This window comes from Gossypium arboreum, chromosome 9, assembly GCF_025698485.1.
Source record: "Gossypium arboreum isolate Shixiya-1 chromosome 9, ASM2569848v2, whole genome shotgun sequence".
NCBI classification, from domain to species: Eukaryota; Viridiplantae; Streptophyta; class Magnoliopsida; order Malvales; family Malvaceae; genus Gossypium; species Gossypium arboreum.
The window spans coordinates 86,266,719-86,288,532 of record NC_069078.1 but is presented as its reverse complement, the minus strand read 5'-3'; the positions used below and the strand labels follow the sequence as shown (position 1 = coordinate 86,288,532).

At 28.9% G+C, this 21,814-nt stretch overlaps 2 protein-coding genes across 3 annotated transcripts; both read left to right on the top strand.

The window, feature by feature from the left end:
* The first annotated feature begins 8,594 nt into the window (after positions 1-8,594).
* LOC108456427 (protein FANTASTIC FOUR 3) lies at positions 8,595-9,698 on the top strand. The gene has a single exon (XM_017755013.2). The coding sequence runs from the start codon at positions 8,682-8,684 to the stop codon at positions 9,576-9,578; it is 897 nt and encodes a 298-aa protein (XP_017610502.1). The 5' UTR covers positions 8,595-8,681; the 3' UTR covers positions 9,579-9,698.
* A 7,512-nt stretch (positions 9,699-17,210) lies between these two features.
* LOC108454787 (glucose-1-phosphate adenylyltransferase large subunit 1, chloroplastic) lies at positions 17,211-21,213 on the top strand. 2 transcript variants are annotated; one of them, XM_017753361.2, is made up of 14 exons: positions 17,211-17,632; positions 17,706-17,819; positions 17,887-18,060; positions 18,145-18,237; positions 18,337-18,420; positions 19,402-19,457; positions 19,530-19,623; positions 19,705-19,817; positions 19,890-19,962; positions 20,030-20,110; positions 20,197-20,388; positions 20,458-20,564; positions 20,649-20,709; positions 20,967-21,213. In XM_017753361.2, the coding sequence occupies exons 1-14, from the start codon at positions 17,408-17,410 to the stop codon at positions 21,066-21,068; spliced, it is 1,569 nt and encodes a 522-aa protein (XP_017608850.1). In that variant the 5' UTR covers positions 17,211-17,407; the 3' UTR covers positions 21,069-21,213. The 2 variants fall into 2 exon arrangements, with proteins under 2 accessions (XP_017608850.1, XP_017608851.1); XM_017753362.2 differs by having other exon boundaries at positions 17,517-17,632; positions 17,689-17,819.
* Positions 21,214-21,814: the final 601 nt, after the last annotated feature.

Genomic DNA, 21,814 nt, shown 5'->3' with positions numbered 1-21,814 from the left:
ATATAGGTTGCGCCTACTTGAGAGGCGCGACTAATCGAGCCTTTCTCTGAGGCGCAAATGATTGTGCCTACCTCAGAGGCGCCAATGGTTGTGGTGGGGCCCACACGAGCTTACCTTTTCCCTTATATATACCCCGATTATCAAATGAACACATCAAATGATTTGGTGGATGCTGGTTTTTTTACTAAAATAAATTTAGAGGTTTTTAATTAGACGGCATATAAATGAAGTATTTGTTATGCTCCTATAATTGGTGAATACAATATCAATATTCTAAATTTTGGTGAATACAATATCAATATTCTAAATTTTGTAGCAGGTGAAAGTTACCAATCGTATTGCTTCTTTTATGGTTCCAATCATATTCTATGTATATGCTAAAGTTTAAAAAAAATAGGTTTATATAAATTTTAACTTGATTTTCAAATAAATAAAAATAATAATCATTCTTTACGGGCTCGATATTTGTTTAAATATGTGAGTCGATATTATGCTTCTTCAATAATTAGACTTAATTTTGATGGTTTATTTATCTACTTTTTGATGTAAAAAAGATGTGCCCTTATCTAGAAAAAAAATAAAAAGATTAGAAATATTGCTGACTATAATTACATGGTGGTAGACTTTGTAAATTGAACGCGGAAAAATATGAAATAAGAATTTTTGAACATAATTATTATTTTTATTGAATTTGAATGAGTTGGTTCGATTCCCATAAAGTAAAAATTTGAGAATAAATTTATAAATTACAAAGGTCAGTAGGAGGGACTGTTTGGGCAAGCAGGCCAAGTGGGTAGCATGCAGCAGCTGGAGGTGCACTGTTCGGGCTGCCCATTTGCGCCTATCTACCAGGCGCGATTAATCGCGCCTATCCGATAGGCTCGATTCCTTTTTATCCGCATTTTTGCCCGTATATATATTTAAATATTTTTAATAAAAATAAAAAAATAATATTTTATTTAAAAAACAAAAAAAATTAATATAAAATAATCATTTGTGCCTGTCAGATAGGCGCAAATGAACAAAACACCCCATTTTCGTATATAATTAGGCTGACAACCTATTTTGATAAATAATTCTTTTTTTAATTTATTTTAGTAAAAAAGCCTTGGGATGGGTTATGTATAGTCTAAGCATTGTATAAAACTTAGAAACTTTCAAATACTTTCACAATAAAATTAAATTTAAAAAATAATAAGGCTTTTTTTTTAAATTTGAGTTTTATAATTAATTTTTGTATAACTCATTTTCCCAGTTCCATTGCTATATTAATCATAAAAGTAATATGAAATAAATTAAAATTTGTAATAATCAATGAAAATACGAAAGAAATTAAATCAATATATCATTTTTTAAAATTTATTGGTTAGAAAAATAGAATGATGGAAAATTGCTTCATGCAAGTCAAATTGGTTGAGCTTTTGGCAAAATAGTTATTGATTTAAATCTATAACATTAAATAAATAAATAAATAAACATTTTCATCGATTTGAGTTTTATATCTTGTATATATAGATTGTATAATAAATATAAATATTATATAATGAAAAGGTTTGATTTATAATAAGTCTCAACCATTTTTATAAGACCTATTTTTAGAAAAATCAAAGTGAAATTAAGAAATATTTATTCTTTTAACTCATATTGTTATGCACTATGAACTAGTGCCAATTAATAAATCTAATATTTAATTATGTACTAAATAAATTTGTAAAATAAGAGATTGAATAGTGCTGAATATTAATTTTTAGGTTTAATGCACATTTTAGTCTTGAAACATATTGCTTTTTTCACTTTGGTCTTTAAAGTATTTTTTAGCTTACTTTAGAGTGAGTTTGGATGGGTGGTGCGTTTACCTGCGGTTAGTGTAAAAACAGCGGTGGCGGTGAGATAAGATACTGTAGTGTGAGACAAAAAGTAAGCTAAACGCACCGTACCGCCGCCCCAAACCCACCCTTAGTCTCTAAGGTTATCAGACAATCTCAATTTAGTCCATAATATTATGGAACGTTCCTAATTCAATCCTTTGGATGTAAAAAAATAGTTGGGATATTCAAGCAATCATAAATTGCCACATGGCATATGTTGATGTCACAATGACATCATCATCCAAAATCTAAAATTCTTTAAAAATATAAAAATTATTAGAAATTTATAATTATGACTATAAATATATATAATTGTTTGAAATTTTAAAATATGTTAGAATTTCTTGTAAAAATAATAAAAACTATAAAATTTATTAGGAATTGTAAAGGATTGTAAAAATTAAAATTTTAAAAACTAGTAAAAATCATTGTATCATGAAATAAAGTATACATTCACTAATCGAATCTAAAATATTAAAATTTAATATTAAAATTGTTTTAAAATACATCAATTTTTATTATTTTATCTGTGTTATTGACAACATGTTTATCTTATTTGACTCGAATCTTTGTGAGGTAAGTTTCCTTCATCCATCATTATGCACATACTTTTTTTTTACCAAAATTCTTTAGAATGGTCAAACATTTAAGAATAGTTCAAATATAAGTCTACAATTTTACTCAAGTTTTCCCATAGTAATAGATAGTTAACCTAAGCTTGTTTAGTTTGGCCATATTAATTTTTATTTTTAAAATATAATTATTTTTATTTAATATTTAATAATTATATATCTTTTATTATCATAGTACATTAAAAATTTGAAAATATCATCCTTAATTCAAATAAAATTAATTTTCAAATCATAAAACAAAAGAATACACCTTTAATTATAATAAAAGATTAAACATAACCGACATAACATACTTTTTAATATTTAATTATGGTATGGTATATTCAATTTTATATCATAATAAACAAATTAAAAAGTAAAAATCATATTATAAACTTGAAAATTTATAAATTTAAATTTTAATATTTAAGTCGGACCGTATTTTAAATAGAATTAAATTCTTTTTCAAAACCTCATTTTTTAATTTAATATTCAAACTTTTTCAAATTTCAATATTTAAAAAATATTTATTTTAAATTTCATGGATCAAGCTGCCATATGGGACAAACATTTCACCCAACCTGAAAGGCTAGCTAGATCCATAGGAGCTAGTCTAGGACATTATGATTTTTGGGTTGATTTGATCTAACTGGAATTTAAATTAAAAAATTATTTTAGTTAAATTTAACTATAAAAACATATAAATATTAGTATATGAAGGATAAAAATGGATAGTCGGATCAAATTTAAACTTGAATGTTTTTTTTTTTTTTAATCAGTTTATGATCGGATTCATGTCAAGCATATTTAACTAGCTCTCTCCTAATTCTAAAGTAGCTTTCTTGATTTACAGCTTTGATCAAACTGACTTTTCCTTAGAAGGAAGAAAAGAGAGAGAGAAATATTGGTCCAAGCTTAGAGGAAATCGGTGGCAGGGACTGGATTTGGGTTCTTTGAACTTAACCAATCTGGATTAGGGTCTTTGAACTTAACCAATATGTCTTGTTGAAAAATGGTTTTACTGCTGTTTACAAATTCCTAAGCTTTCTAAGTTTGAGTGTAGAACATTATTCCTTTTGTCGATCACCTTTATCACATGCTACTTCTGTTTCCACTCGCTATTACTGTAACCCGTTAAGAATAATATGAAACCTACTTGCAGGCCAAAAGGCAGGAGCATGAAGGTGATACATTATCTGCTTTAATAATAAAATAAAACAATACATTAATAATCACCCATGTAGGTTTTAGATTCAAATCTATTTAGAGACCCAATTTAACTCGATTATAAATTTAACATGAATACCGAATATTGAGAGTATGGTATAAAAATTACTAATAACCATAACTAACCAACAACTCAATTGGTAACGACGAAAATACCCTTACTTAACAAAGTAAATTATATTATTTAAAGACTTTTTTTTTATCGTGTCATGTCTCCTATATAAGATAAAAATATAGTTAAATACAATTTAAATGAAAAATTCTATACTTTTCAACATTTATATTTCACCATTCAACCAAAATTTGCATTAAATATTACATCAATTTAGTTACATAATTCTCTTTTGTCTCTATACATTACTTGTTTAATAGAGCCTAAAGTTTTTTGTCACTGTCTGAAAAGCTAGCCTTGGACTGCGATGTTTATGTTCATACTTGTGAAAAGTTGTTTCACGGGCTCAATGCATTAATTTATTTGCAGAGTTAGTGATCAATTGACCATTAGTTCTATAACATGTTTGCATGGATTAATTACGTTGTCTCTGCCTGTGATGGTTTTTCTTTTACTTTTATTATAATAATAAACATATATAATAATATAAAAATGGGTAGCAATTGGTGGCACTAGGGTTGTCAAAAAGTTAGGAAGGTGCTTTGTATGTGCTTACTTCAGCTGTGAATTGGATTCTCGTCTTTCATTAAAAGTCTTCACTATTATAATATTAAGGTTATGGCATTTAGGCTCCACTTAATGCCAAGGAGACATGACGTACTCTTTGCTTAATGGTCTACATTACTTAATTAAAATAAAATCAAACAAACATAATTAAAATAATACAAAATTTCAACTTTTACATTCTTATATTTGATATATGAAGTTGTTAATAATTTATAACAAAATAAATTGAATCATTAATTTATCTCAAATAAACTTTTAACATTAATGGATGTAAACGATAAAGAATTAATTAGAGTAGAGTAAAAGTTTAGTTGCTTAATTATTAAAATGGCATCATAAATCATGGCTTTTAGTATTTTAATGTACAAAATTATATATGGGTGCTGATGCAAATTTCATTCCCTCTATCTGTCATTAAGAACACAAAATTAAGTAATGCGAGAAATCAGATAGATTCTGGTGTAAATATGATGCTCTTTTCTTTGAGTTGGCACACATAATTATTGTTTAACTCAATAATAATAAATAAACTTTATTTGTACTATGAGAATTGAGAGGGCTGAAAAGACTGCTCATTTAGAGCTACCAAAGGTTACAATAAGGCTCCTTTGCTTCAGTTTAATGCTGCTTTTAGGGAGTTAGGACCACATCAATTATATTATAAATACTAAGGGAAAGTTTACCTTTGATCACCTTTCTAATTTCTTTATTTATTTTAACTATTTTTATTTTTGGTTCTGAAATATGTTAGGTTACTTGGGAATTAATCTTTTGAGGACAAACTTTACAAGTGTCTATAGAGATAGGGGCTATTAATATGCTGATCTACTTGACCAAATGGGGTAAATATCTTTGCATTGTATCCACTCTTTGCTTAATAAAGATACATTAATTTTGTTTAAATGGGTACATGTATATAAATTCCTTTTTGCCCTTGAATTGGATTCCATATCCATCATCAATCAAAAGTAGTTGTATATAGTTTTCTAAAAATTTTGACCCGATGAATAATCCCATTATCAAATGTCCATTGTCCTTTAATATTCCTTTCTCTAATGGATCCTCGGTTGAGTGGATATGTTCCAGACCCTTTTTGTGCATTAAACAATTAAAAGAAACTCAAAATGTAATAGTTACCTCACTAGCCGCTTGTTGCTTTGGTTATTAAATTGTAATTCATAAAAGAAATTATACTGTGTTTTAAAAAAATTATAGTAATGTATATCTATATTTAACGAACTCTCCTTACATCTTACTAATTTTGTTAATTAAAATCGTGAATTAAAATCATCTTGCGAGCTAAGGGCATTTGTGAGCTTTAGGTCCCACAAAGCTCAAGACCTCACAAACTCACATCGTGGGACTATATCCCTGACGTGGAACAACGTCACATATACTTAGCACGACAGTTCATATCTACGAGGATAATACAATAATAAATCAAGTGATACGAGACATATCAAGAAGAACTAGAATTACCCCTTTTAAGTCCCACATACATTAGTACAAGACATATCTCTCGTAGCCACTTTTCTTCTCTCGAACTCCAATCCTCTCGACGGATCCCATTCCAATCATCTTCAACCATCTACAGCTCTGTGCCCATAAGATAAACGATCGTGAAACCCATCACTCAAACATATATTGTGATATAAGTCAAATCTGATAGGAAAACCTCTTCTATAGTCTATATATTTAGTCTTTAATTAATAGGTATCTTCATAAAGATGGAAAATGATGGAACCAACACTGCCTCCTTGACAATCGCCATAATATTTGTTTGAAATTCATATCAAAAAAAGAAAAGAACAGAAACATGTCAGATTTCATAACAAATCTTTTTCTTTTTTTTCAAACAAAAGCATTCCACCACACATTTTCTCTATTAATAATCTGACCACAAAGTATGCCAGAATTTCTTGTCCTTGACAATGGGGTAAATTTTACTTTAGAAAAAAAGGATAGAGATTAAAATGTAAACATTATTTTTACTTTTCTTAATAATATTTTCCCTGAAATTCCAGCAAATGGTTTGCTATTTTTTTTTCCATTTAGTACAAAATAAGTGATATTCTTCATGCATGTGTAATCACAAAAAAGGCAACATGTGAAAGTGGTATTACATTATATACAGTAGAGATGTACTATAGTGTGATGGTCATGATCGGAGCGCCAGCTAGTTACCTTTTCTGCTCTAAAAATGGTGGTGATATATATATATTGGTAGGAACCAAGTCAGCTTTACTATACTAGGAAAACCCACAACCGCAAAACCCACAAATAGCATGAACCAACCTCCTTTGCCATTTGTTTAAACATTTATAGGTTAGGTCATTTGTTGTCCACCCACATGCTGGCCTTTGCCTCCTCTTCATTATTTTTTGATGGATGATTCCTTTTATTAATTTCCCTTCTTTTTATAGAGAGGGATTCTATATTTAGAGCAGTCATAGGTAAGCGCCTAGCCGACAAAAACTAAAGGGGTGTGTGTTAGTGGAGTATAAGTCATAAATGGCCGAACATGATTGGTATAACTTTGTTTTCTGTCCCTATACTTTTTTGCACGTTTGAAATTTAGTATCTCATTTGGTCCTTAAGCTCTCTTTTACTTAATAATTGAAGTTTTGATTGATACCATCCTCAAATCACTTCAGTTAAATTAGATTATGTGGCATTTAAAATAATGTGAAAACCATGAATTTTCATTTTATTTCTCTTACTAAAGAAATTTATAACTTCAAATTCAGAATTAAAAAAGACTTTAAAACTCTAAATTCAACATATTTATGTACTTATTCGGTCTTCCATCCATGTAATATTGATTGTTTGATTTTTTTATATTTTAAAAATATCACATATTCCATTTAAAGAGAAAAAATAGCTAAATTAATGTGATAAAATAAATAACATAATTGAATCGATAAAATTTTCGAATTAATTAAAAATCACATGCCCACCGGGAGCAAAGAATGATGTTAACCCAAACCAAACTAAACCAACCTCAATCGAAGTTTCAATTTAAGCATGCAAATTACACCATGGAAAAACAACTGTATATACTTTGAAACCTTATTCTCCATTAAAAAGTTACTATACTGTGAAACAATGTGGAGTAACATGACAATATTTGAATAACTTGTCTTGTGGGTCTCACAATGATTTCTCCATTTTTTGATTCCATGGTGGGGTCGGAGGCTGTCGGTCCAAGCACCTTTCAAGTATCCATATTCTTCGTTCTTTTTTTTTCTCCAACCCTAAACTTCGATGGTTTGACAAACTTGCCCTTCATTCTGTAGGTCTCCTTGGGGGGTAGTATTTTTGCAGTTTTGGTCAAATTCTGGCTAGAATCGATGTCCATTTCGGTAACTTTAGTTGCTGGAAAAAAAATTCAAAGGCTGTGGGCTGATAGTACATATTATCATTCCTCTTTTTGAATGCAATCCAACAAAGGTTTTGACTCATGAGAACATATGAATCATACATGAAGAACAGTGGGATTCACTGTGATTTCGGGTTTCGATAAAGATTTGTATTTAATATGTTATCAGTGGACAAATTTATACATTAATAATAAACTATGGCTCAAACATTAAAATTATTAGCAATAAATATAGATAATTAAATATTTAGAATAATATTTGATGTGGTGTATAAATTTTATGCACCATCAATATAATAATAACATAGCACATCACTAAATTAAATAAAATATGTAAGATTTATAAATAAATATTAATATAAAATATAATTAAATATTAAGAATTTTGAGTTTAGGATTTTAACTTTTATTTTTGTTAAATATAAATCAAATCAAGAAAGCAATCATATAAATTGGTGAATCTCACGTACCCCTTTTGTAGGCTCTTTTTGGAAAGGGAAGAAGAAAAAGGAAAATAAAGAAGGTGGTAAATTTTGGAGCAATGTACCCCATACTTTAAATTTCTACCCAGAATAGATTTTGTGAAGAAACTCGTTGCTGACATTCAAATTCCCACTCATTTAATAAAAATAATAATACACAAATATAAATTCTTCCTTTTTTGGCCATTTTTTTAAAGGAAAAAAAAATGTTTCTTTGTTTCCTTTTGCTGTGTGTGGCAGATTTAAACAACTATAGAAAAAAAAATTGTAGAAAAATTCAAGTGGTCCCCTTTTCCCCACTTCTCTGTATATGCTGGAACTTTTGGAGTACTACAAATTCACATCCCATTCCCACCCCTTTTGCTTATCTCTCCATCAAAAAACAAACACACACTCTCTAAAACCGTACAACGTTATACTAAATTTTCTATCGTTATGGCGACGATTGTTTGTCACCAAGGTTTACAGTCATGTCTCGAGTCGCAGTTGGTTGAGCCGAGAGCATTGAGGCTAACGTTATCTTCGGCGAGACCACGCGAATTGATCAGTAAGTCGTGTTCGGTTAACCCTGAACCGGGCGGTTGGAGTTTACTCCAGGCTCTGTTCAATAGTCCTCAATCTTCAAAAGGGGAACAAGGGAATGAAAACACTTATGTTCATCCTTTAGTGAAACGTTCTTTGTCTAGTTTAAGTGAGAAGAGCTTGGAACTGTGTACTGAGAATTTGGGTAGTGAAACGGGGAGCGACGATGTGTTGGAAGACGACGTGTTCGCATTGTCTTCACATAGTTCGCAAGGTGGGAATCCTCCGACATGGAAATCGGGTCAATCATTGGGGGGCACTAAGAAAGCAATTGCTGGAGATTTCCCACCACCACTGACAACGATAAGCGGATCGGAATCGCTTCGCGTTAGGTCCCACCGTGAAAACGGAAGGTTGGTGATTCAAGCTGTCAAGGCCCCATCGAACAACCCCATCTTTCAAGCTGAGCGAAGCAATGGCCGCCTTCGACTTCACCTTTTGAAATATTCCACTTCCAGCATTGACCATGAAGAAGAAGAAACAGCCGACGTGGAAAATGATAATAACACCAACAACAACGAAAACGACGACGAAGAAGAACAAGAAGAAGAGTATGAAAACGATGATAACTACATAGCTGAAGAAGAGGAACCAGAGAAAGAAGAAGATGGGGAAACGGCCACTCTTCAAAGGAGCTGGGATGGCAGAGGGAGGTACTACTGTAAAGAAGGTGAAAATGAAAAACAGGGGATTGTTAAAATGGGTGGCTACAACAATATCCATAGTTTTATTCTGGATTTGCCTGTATAATAATCAATATTCCCCCCCCCCTTTTTGTCTTTGTTTGTGGTTTTTTTTTTTGATTGAATTCCTCTGTTTCATCTTTTAAGGAATAATGTTTTTGTAGTAGGTAGGTAGTTATTATCGTTATTCGAGTCCTTTCTCTTTCTCTCTCTCTCACTGGCATATAAAAACACAAAAAACTTTCATTACTGCCTTTTCTCTTGTCTTCAACGGTTAGGTACTTTGTCACTTACCTTTGAACAAGGTTTTTGGAACTGGTAAGGAAATGAAATCAAAAGGACCAAAATGAACAAATACTTCAACACAACCTTTGCTGGTTTTTACTTTTAACTTAAATAAGAAGGTGAAAGATAAAAGACATTACCACTTCAGGGTAAATATCAACATCACATCCTAAAAAGTAAATAAATACATTAATTTACATAAAATAAAATTAATTATTGTAACAATAAAATTAAATATAGTAACAAAAATTCTTAAAAATAATATTTTATGTGGATGCTTTAAAATTTAAAGATAAAAAGGATGTTCAAGAAAGATAAAAAAATTAAAAAAATCAATTGAGATTTGACAACACATAATTTCAATTTTATTTTAAACACGCATGGGATTATTGACACTTGACATTAATGTCATGTTATTTTGTCAAAACCAAATTTGAAAAGAAAAAGAGAAGGGAAAGATACAGAGGGACTTGTTTTGAAGCAGATTGATTTACAAAGGTGATATCTTTGCACATTTTTAAATATTGGCAATTATCTAAGTATTTTCTTATTAATTTAATATTATTTTTATGTAATTATATAATAAAAGAGTTTGAATGGTATGGAACATCCATGAACGACTTGACAGCAGTTATGCCAGATGTAGAAAGAATCAATCAAACCAGATGTAGAAAGAATCAATCAATTTGCCTGACAAATTTCCTACCAACATAGTTGCACAAAAGAATGACTAAGTTAATTGTCACATGCTTAAATATCTTTATATCTGAGGATAAATATCTGGCTTTATCGCATTAATTTATTTAAAAGTTGAGAAATTTTTATTAAAGATGCAATATTATTGTGAGATTATCTCCACTGATGATCGTAAATAGCTTAAACAAATTTAATTAAATTGAATCTCTATTTGGACTCCAATATTTATATCGGTTCAAGAGCTTAAATTTGTAATAAATAAACAAAGAAGAAAAGTTGCCACATGAATGAGATTTTGTAAGCAAGATTTGCTCCAGCATTCTGTCCATACTCTCCTCAACTAACAAACGTCGAAAACGCGTATCTTGTCTTTAAATTTTTATTTCTAAAAGCCTTTAACGGGCTTCATGATAATTTTTTAAAAATTAAGACACTAATTAATTTTTTTAAAAAATTTTTAAGATTTTGATAAAAAAAAATTCAAAATTTTAAGGTCTCAACTCTCGTTACAATTTACCCCTGATTATAATTGTTGCAACATTTATTTTATATTTTAATTAATATAAAAATAAAAACATATATTATAAATTGTTCTTATCTTTGGATTGCATTTCGCTTAGCCCAAAATTTACCATTTGTTTCATTATTGGCCACTGGTTTTACTATTTGAATTGAAAATTGTAATTATTTTTATAATAAAAATAAATTAAATAATATAAAAATATTTAAATCGAATTTGAATCAAATTAGAGAACATAAAAAGTGGGTTACCTATATCTGAATTCAACCTACCGGGCGAGGTGAGTATGTACAGGTCTAGTTATGAGATTCCATCGTAAAGACACAAAAAAGATTTTAAAAAAAAAAAAAAAAAAAAAAAGGCAAAAACCAAACCAAAAGGAACAAAAACACTGTTCCAAGGAAGATTCGCATCCGTACGGTACCCCCGACAAAAGCTACGTAAGCATATATATATATATATATTTTTAATTATTATTTATCAGTTTATATTGTTATTTTTAATTTTTTTAAAAATTAAAAGATATGGGCCACAACTAGCAAAAAAGACCCATCCCTACTGGCTACCGCTCAAGTTCAAATCTCCTCACTTGAAAGTGGTCAGAGTTCCCTCAACTTGGGGACGCCTTGGCCATTAATTAAATAACCAAATTTAAATTTAAATAAAAATAATAAAAATAGTTTTATTAATTGAACTAATCTAATTTCTATAGGTAATGAGATAGGCCTTTCTATTTTTTTGCAGAGTTTGCAGTTGAAAGTAGCAAACATTAATGTGAAAAGTTGAAATCAAATTGATGTACTTTCCGTAGTTGTAAAGATTTTTTAATCCCTCAACTTTAGAGAACAAATTTTATTTTTATTTTTTTCTTTTTCTTTTAAATTTGTTTTTATAAATTATTTCAAAATATTTGAAAAATTAGCTTTTTTAATTTTATTATGTGTGAATGACACATCAATATTTAATTAATTTTTAATTTTTAAAATTATAAAAATCATTTTTAAAAAGTTAAAATTCATTAAAATTATTAAGAAATATGAAAATTATATAAAATATTTTTAAAATTTTAAAAATAATTAAATGTTGATATTTTATCTACATGACAATGCACATGCATCAACAAAATTAAAAACATTAATTTCTCCATCCATTTTGAGATGGTTTGACAAAATTATAAATTCAAAAACTAAAATAAACGAAAAGTTAAATAAATAACTAAAATATATTTTTTCTTAAAGTTGGAGGCGAAAATATAATTATGCCTTTTCCATATTATAATTTTTTTATATAGATTAAAGTTAATTTTATCTAAGAAAAAGAAAAAATCGAAAATTTGCATATATCCTCTTTACTTTTTCAACATTACATTATGGGACACTAAACTAAGTTCCAAATAGTTGTTATAAGATGAAAAGTGATCCATAAAAAGAGATAACAACTCCATCAAACGGATTTTCTTCTCTTTTTTTTTTCTTTTTAAAAATGGAAATTTTTCTTATTTCCTTTTTCACCAAGTAATTGAATTTTTTTTTTGGCACAATGCAATCCTACAAATCAATCTTGATCTCATCCATAACCAACAGCATTAACTAATAAAGACATGTCACTTGTCAAATATTAGGTAAATTCAACAATCATAGAATAATTACATAAAAATTTGAATTATTTCTTTTTGCATTTATAAATTGAGCAATCTTAATTGTTAAGGAGTTCACTTCCATTTGGGCATATCCACACACAAAAGGAAGTTGCCACTATCTTTCCCACATTGAAAAGCCAATTCAATTGTCATTCAACACTTTAGGGTTTATATATAAGGAAAAAAAAATGAATATGTGGGTTGGGGGAGTTTGTCTCACCCCTTTATCAATAAATGTGTTTTTTTATTTCCTTTTTATGCATGTGCTTTCTGCAAATTGACAATTCAATCGGTGTATTTTTTGTTTTTTATTTTATGGGATTCGATTTCTCTTATGGATTTGTGGATGTTATTGTACATTTTTTTCTTTATTTTTTAAATTTTGTATTTGTCTACGTAATTCTTGAGCGAAATAAAAAATTGTATTTAGCGACAATTGAGATAAAATGTAACATTTTGAGGGTCATAGTTAAAAGTTTCGTGTTAAAAAAGTTTAAACTAAATTATTAATCTTTAGAGGGTAAGTTCAAAAAAAAAAAAAAAGCTTAAATTGATTTTTTAATTTTGAGAGGGCTTAAAAGAAAATTTCCTTTTTTGACCAAAGGGCAATTGCGTTAATAGGAAATCATATGGTAAACGTGTCATGACGAATATTATATTAAGAGTTCGATTTTATTTTATTCATTTTACTAAAAAAATAGACAAATTAATTATTGTATATTAAATTAAATAGCAAATTGGTCCTTTTAAATATATATATATATTTCTATGGTTATGGTCATTACATGTTAGAATTAGATATATGTGGTACACCATGTGTAACTATAACTATTTTGTTAATCACGTCGCTTTTAACGGTAAAATTAAATAAAAATTTTAACAAGAAATATTAATTTATTTTTAGTCTAATATACAATAATAAATTTACTCATTTTTATATTACAAAAATAAAATACAATTTTACTCTTAATCCAAAAAAACTATCACCATACATTTACCAAAAAGATGCATCTTAAAACGCAAATGATGAAGAAAGAAAGGTTAAAATGTGGGTCAACACGGTTGTGGCGTCACCAACAAAAGTATCCACCAGGGTGATGGGCAAAGCTAACCCATCATACTCCACTAGACGCCATCACCACTAAAATATATCACATCCATACTCATTTAATAATTAAATGAAGCCTTGCTCTCAAAGTGATAATTAAAATTGACTCACTCTTTCCTCTCACATATGGATAATATCATAGCCGCCGTACTAATGAATAAATCACGCATCCTTCATTTATATTAATATTTTTTCTTAAAAAGAGAAAAAAGCAAGAAAAAGATTGTTACTATCGTAATTATTTGGTAGATCTATTTTAAGTATGAAAATTTATCTACTAATCCATAGAATTCGAACAAAAAACATTAGATTTAAATTGATTAAATTTTAATTTAATTGATATTATTATTATAATAAAAAATTATGTAAGTTTAAAACGTTTAAATTAATTTTTATTCAGATTTAAAAGTTTAAAAGATTTATAAATAAAATAGATATTATATAAAAAATATTAGACTTAAAATCTAAATAAATACCTTGCATGCTTTAGAAATAACTTTTCTTTTGCCTATACTTGACCTATTTTACTATTATTAATATAGATTTAGTAAGAAAATACTAATGTAAGAATTTTTTTTTAATCAAAGACAGTGACTTTGAAACAGTTCAATGCATTACCATGCGGTGGAGGCTATAACCCAACCTAGTTATTCAATTAAATTCAAGTCCAATTTTGTTGGCCAAAAAGAAAATTCTAAGTCCAATTTCTTTCTTATCCTAATTAAATTTATTTGTTGTTTCAAACTTATATTTTGTTTTTGGAAAATACACATTTATATTTGTACACTTTTATTCTAAAAACCTCATTCAATTAGATTCAAGCCTAGTTTTTTCTTATTTATTTTTGTAACTTATATTTCTTTTGACAAAAAAAAATTTGTTGATTGTTATTCTAAAAATTGAAACAAAATGTAACTCTTATCTTTTAAGTTTGTAATTTCGAGAGAAAATAGTGATTTATGTGCAAATATTTTGTGGATTTTGATTTCTGACAGAAGTAAATTAGTAAATAAGAATAAACCCATGAACTTGCTCAAAATTATATGTTAATAAACCCATGAACAGTTTCACATGACTGTAAAATTCCTGTATTTTAAGTTGTGTCAACATACTCACAATTATTTGGTAATAATCCATTAACACTTTTAGATCATATCAAATGGTAAAAAAAATACAAATAAAGGTTAATTAAATTGACATTTTAGTATTTAAGAATGGGATAATTATAAAATTTGTGAGTACCTTTCTTAATAATTTTATTTAACAAAAAATATTAATATAATATTTACTTAATTTGTGAATAATTGATGTGACAAATCCAACTAATTATAAACAAATCATTTGTCGGGAAACTGTGCATGCATGCATGCATGCATGTATGTATACAAATATTTATGTGCGTGCTAAAAAATGACGTGAATCTCACTCACTTTTTAGACATGAAAAACATTTTTGTGGTGACAAAATAATTAGTTCACATTTATTTGGATAAATAGCATGTTTAAGCAATTGAACCTTTTTGGTTCATCGATCTTTGCAAAAATATGTCATTTATGGTATTCGTTTAGAACTATTAAAGAGTTGAGGCTACTCATTTGACTCCATAAATTCAACTTGAGTTAAATTTAATATATATATTTTAAAAAGGCTTGAGTTATATTTATCTGAACTAAAATATAATTTTATAATTGTATTCACATATATTTTTATAATTTTAAAAAATTTTATATAAAAATATTATCATTTTTAAAGAACTAATTATAATTTTATTATTTATTTACTTAAAATTTTATAAATCTTTCAGAACTAAAGGATTAACTTATTTTTATTACGAATATGAATATGAATATAAGATTTTGTTGAGGTCAAATAGAGGTATATTTCTGACAAAAGAAGAAGAAAAGAGATATGTTGAATTAATTTTTCCATATTGATATTAGAGTTTTTAACTACATAAATAGAATTAAAATTCATCACATATCTTATTTATTTTAATTTTTTAATTTCTTACACATGTCTAAAATAATTTTGTTTCTGAAATGAAAAACGTGATATGAAATATTGCAAATATCTTGTTTGGGTAAAAGTATTACGAATGTTATTGTATTAGGAGTCGGTTGCATTTTGTTTCTTTTACTCAACAAACGAGTAAATTAATATTTATACATTAAATCAAAAAATAAACTATTCCGTCCATTAAAAACTCCATTCATTTCTATTGTTAAAAATTAGCCCAGTACATCTGTATTGAAATATGCCAAGTGTAATTGTCTAATTATTCTGTCAACCACGCTATTTTTTTAGTAGTAGAAATGGATGAAATTTTTAATAAAAACGATCATTTTATTCTTTAATCTAATGTATATAGACTACTCTACTTATTTTAAGTTAAAAAATAAAATATAATAAATATTTTAATACACAAATTTTCATAATACTTTTACCCATTTTCTTATTGTTTGCCCATCCTCTCCACCAGCTTGTTACACATCTACAATTGGGCCGAGTTCTCCACCAAGGTTTGCTGATGAGTACTAAAGCTTCCTCGATTATTATTTAATATAAATTTAATAATTATTTTCTAATATGTTTACATAATTTATGAGTTAGTTATCAATAAAAATAGATAAATTAAATTAAATTTGAGCTATTAGAATAAATTATGCAAATCGTGGAGTTAATTTGGACATGAAAGATTAAAAATAATTGAAACACATCACATTTTGAAAAATAAATAAATACACTACACAAACACAAATAAAACCTATGTAACATAAATTATCAACGTGAAAAAATTATATAAATTTTGTAGTACACTACACAAAGAGAATCATGCAAACACAATACAAACATATATAATAGTAAATTGAATTACTACAAAAATTATACTAAATATATTATAACGTAAGACTTAACACAATTTCAACATAAATACAAATCATTCTTTATATTGAATTAGGAAGGCTAATTATATAAAACATGATACAATATAACACTATATATATACAAACCTATCAAAATCTAAAGAACAAATATTTTGATAATACAAGACAATCTACAAAAAGAATATATTATAAATGTGAAATATTATATATATATATATTCATAATTCTTCCTATACAAATATGATGCCAGATAGCATAAACACATTAAAGAAAACCTTAGTCAAATGGCAAGGCAGGGTAAACTCAAAATCTGAAATTTGTAGAACCAAACTAAGCTACACGATCCATTGGGTTTTCTCAATTGAAACCCAGCTTACAATTTGGGCCATTAACACAACGCCATAGTTACCATTAAAGGAGAAAAGGAAACAAAAATCATGAGGCAGGCAATGGTAGAATATTCTTTGATTCGTACCTAAAGTATTAAAATATAAAACTACTAAAATGTTGATGGACTTTCTGGTCAATAGATATCTAATCTAGAGGGGCTACAATCCATACAAACAAACATCAGAAATTGGTGGATGCAATTCTTTATAGATAACGTGGCCCATTCTTTCAAATATTACGCACTCCATGAAAGCAACTCTCTTCCCTCTCCCTCCCCACCCCCTCCATAGTCCTAAACATATACTATCACTATTATATTCTTCACTAATTTCATTCCCAATTTTCTACTTGATTTTCTTTTTCCATTACAAAAATGACGGTGTCAGCCGATGGCCGGTTATCACTCTCAGCCACCGGCCAGCTAGGTACCACCTTGGCATTGGCTAGGAGGAGATGTAGTAGGCTTGCCAAGTTTTCGAATGGAGAGTTGATGGGGAAGAAGGTTAACATGACCCCAAAATGTCAAAGACTTTGTAATAAGAATGTGAAGTCAAATATTTGCATGTCACTTACTACTAACATAGCTGGGGAGTTTAAGGTAAGATGAATTTAACATTAATTTCTTTGCTTTCATTTTAATCTACCATTAATTAGTGAGGGTTATAATGCAGCTAAGGGATCTAGAGATGGAGAAAAGGGACCCAAGGACAGTTGTGGCTATTATTCTAGGAGGAGGAGCCGGTACTCGCCTTTTCCCGCTCACTAAGCGACGTGCAAAGCCGGCGGTAAATTTTGATTACCTTCCTAATCATATATGTGTATACGTGTCTGATACAAAATTTGTTTTTGTAGGTTCCAATTGGAGGTGCATACAGGTTGATTGATGTTCCAATGAGCAACTGTATTAACAGTGGGATCAACAAAGTGTACATTCTCACCCAGTTTAACTCGGCTTCGCTTAACCGGCATATCTCTCGTGCTTACAACTTCGGCAATGGGATTAACTTCGGAGATGGATACGTCGAGGTCAGAGAATTTTAGTTTCACTTTGATTTCTTGCTTTGCAGGCAACTGGTTCTGATAATTTAAGATTATGTTGGGTTATGGTAGATATTGGCAGCCACACAAACTCCAGGAGAGGCCGGTAAGAGATGGTTCCAAGGGACTGCAGACGCAGTTCGACAATTTCACTGGCTGTTCGAGGTAGACAGACAGACAGACAGAGTCATTCGTGGTCATCTTGCTCAATGTGAGAAACAGAACACAAGTCTTTGATAGTTTCATTGTTCTGTTATCTTGTAGGATGCAAGAAGTAAGGAAATCGAAGACGTGCTGATTTTATCGGGGGACCACTTATATCGAATGGACTATATGGATTTTGTACAGGTAACAACGCACCATAATATCTACACAGTTGCAATTGTGTTATATACTTAAATTAGTTTTCTTACTTGTACATTATGTGTATTAATTTAATTTAAGAATATTTATTTACTAAATATGTATATTTACTAAATATGTGAATATATTAAAAATCAAAAGATAAATAATAATTGTATAAGTTAAAACGCATAATTTTTTAAATATATTAAGTTATATATTAATTTTATTAAAAAATTTCAATATTTTTAAAATAAATTAATTATTGTTTTTCAAATATTCAAAATTAAAATTGAAAAATCATTATTTTTAAACTATTTATTTTTTAATATTTAAATTTATTTCATGTTTAAAATTATGCATTACATTTTAAAATTAAAAGATATATATTATCAATTTTTAAAAACGTATTACTTTATTTTTAATGTTCCTTATTATTTAATCCTGTGTAATTTTTTTTCTTTTTTAATATTATCATAAATTTATGGATTGCGCTGAAAAATTTTATATAATTTTAATACCGCTTAATAATTAAAAATTTATTTATAATATTTATTGCCATAAATTATAATTTTCATTTAAATTATGAGGCTACATTAGTTAAATACATAAAATGTTGATGTGTTAAATAAAGACACTACTTACTTTTCACGGTTTAAACATACCACCGATAGATTCAGCTGCAAATGTGGAACCTAAAAACGTACAAGATATTTGGAACCTAAGAGGTACTCTCAATACTACATGGCACCGAGTTCAAGTTCGCGTGGGGCAATCAAATATGTAAATGGAACAGTTAAATAACTTGATTAGCATGCTGAAATATGTGGTTTACTTGTTTCTCACCTGCTTTAACAATGTTGTTTTTGAGGATTGTTATGTAATCTTGGAAGCTTCAGCTATGTGGTTGCTCTTCATATATATATATTCATGACCTTAATTTTCAGAATATGATGAGATGCTTAGATTCGTCCTTGTTGTTTGCAGAACCATAGGCAGAGCGGTGCAGACATTACCATTTCTAGCCTTCCAATAGATGATAGGTAACACCATCAATTTTAATTTCTCAAAGTTGTTGTAACCTTTCAGATATTTCATAACTAGAATTATCACAGGCGTGCCTCGGACTTCGGTCTAATGAAGATAGACAATAAGGGAAGGATTCTTTCGTTCAGCGAAAAGCCCAAGGGAGCAGAATTGAAAGCAATGGTAGTCACCTATGTCAACTTATTATGCACCTTGCCTTCCAATTGGCTATTAGCTTTGCTAATATCAGTATATATCCTTTAGGCAGTAGATACCACAGTTCTAGGACTTTCAAAAGAAGAGGCCGAAAAGAAACCATATATTGCCTCTATGGGAGTATATGTTTTCAAGAAGGAGATCCTTTTAAACCTTTTGAGGTACGATAGAGCTCTCCAAGTTATCGATTAGGCACGCTACTTTTCTGTGTTGAATGGTTTGCTTTAATTCAGATGGCGTTTTCCAACTGCAAATGACTTTGGATCAGAAATAATCCCTGCCTCAGCTAAAGAGTTCTTCATTAAGGTACTTAAAAATCACCAACGATTTTAGTTTAACATATTCAGTGTCTAATGTTGAAATTTTTTAACAGGCTTATCTCTTCAATGATTATTGGGAGGATATAGGTACTATCAGGTCTTTCTTTGAAGCAAACCTTGCCCTCACTGAGCATGTATGTGCCACAAAAAAACTTGGTTCTTGGTTGTGAAAAGAAAAAACATTTCGTATCGTCTTTAACATGTTTTTTCACCATGGTAGCCACCAAGGTTTAGTTTCTATGATGCAGCAAAGCCAATATTTACATCAAGGAGAAACCTACCCCCATCAAAAATCGACAATTGCAAAGTTGTTGATTCAATCATATCCCATGGGAGTTTCTTAAATAATTGCTTTATAGAACACAGCGTTGTTGGTATTAGATCCCGAATCAACGCTGGCGTTCACCTAAAGGTTGGTTCTTCCATCACATAATCTTGTGAAAGCATATTGCGATTTCCTAATGGTGTTATATAAATGCAGGATACAGTGATGCTTGGGGCAGATTTTTATGAAACCGATGCAGAGAGAGCAGGTCTTTTATCCGAGGAAGGGGTTCCCGTTGGAATAGGAGAAAACACTAAAATCAAGTAATTTTAAAATTAAAAACCTTATACGTCTTCCATTGTAGCCTGTCATAATACTAATATCATCTTTATCTACGTTTCATGCAGGGATTGTATCATTGATAAAAATGCCAGAATAGGGAAGAATGTAGTCATTGCCAACTCCGAGGTTTGATTCTTCAGCCACACACACGGGTTAATTGCATCATATGTCCTCAAATTATGGGTCAAGTTTTCAATTGAATCCATAAACTACACTATCATTCCTATCATGCTTTAGTTTAGGGGTTCAATTGGAATGATTTGAGTTCAAGGATGGAATTTAAAGTTTGGTCCATAATCTAGAGAAGTAGGGTATAATTAATCCATATATAACTATATAATTGGTTTTGCTTTTTGTTTAATCCACTTAAATAATATCGACAGGGTGTACAAGAGGCTGATAGATCATCAGAAGGATTCTACATACGATCAGGAATCAGTGTGATATTAAAAAACTCGATAATTAAAGATGGATTTGTTATATAAATGAAATGATTCATCATCCATTTTTGTTGATTAGAATTGGATCAATCTAGAAATAAATTTAAAAGTATGAAATGTATGTATGTTGGTTGAAAAGTTTTCGTATTAATGCGGCCCATCCTTCCAGAAGAGATTTACAATTTCAAAAGAGAGTTTAATTTGTCATATTACTCATTGGGCCTCTAATTCAAGGCCTCATCTCATTTATTCCATGTTTTAATAGTAACCTTATTGTTTAGTTCAAAAATTCTACTCTGTTAAATTTCGATTTAATCCTAGTTCTTTGAATGCCAGCAATAGTAAGCCCTTTATAGGCCTCTCAGGTGGAGCATACAAGTGAAATTGATGGCAAATAAAAATATTTAATAGTAGCATTGAATTTATGAAATAAAATAAAGAATGAGTTGAAATATGGCAAAAACATATATTCTTATAATGAAAAAGAAATATTTCCATTCACAAACCTGTATATGCTAATAACCAATCTATTTTGCCGATTGAGTTTTAACTCAATTGTATGAACATTATCGCCAATGAAGGAGGATGTGGGTTCGAATGTGCTAAAATGTATTATCCTTCTATTTATGGATTGAGAATAAGTTATAATTAGTTCTAGACTTTATATTAAAAAGAACAAATATGATCAAAACCTATAATAAAATTATTAAAAAAACTAACCTACTCTATTTTTACTTTGAGAATTTCAATTATTCATTGCAAATCTCTCTCTATATTTAATTGATAACAAA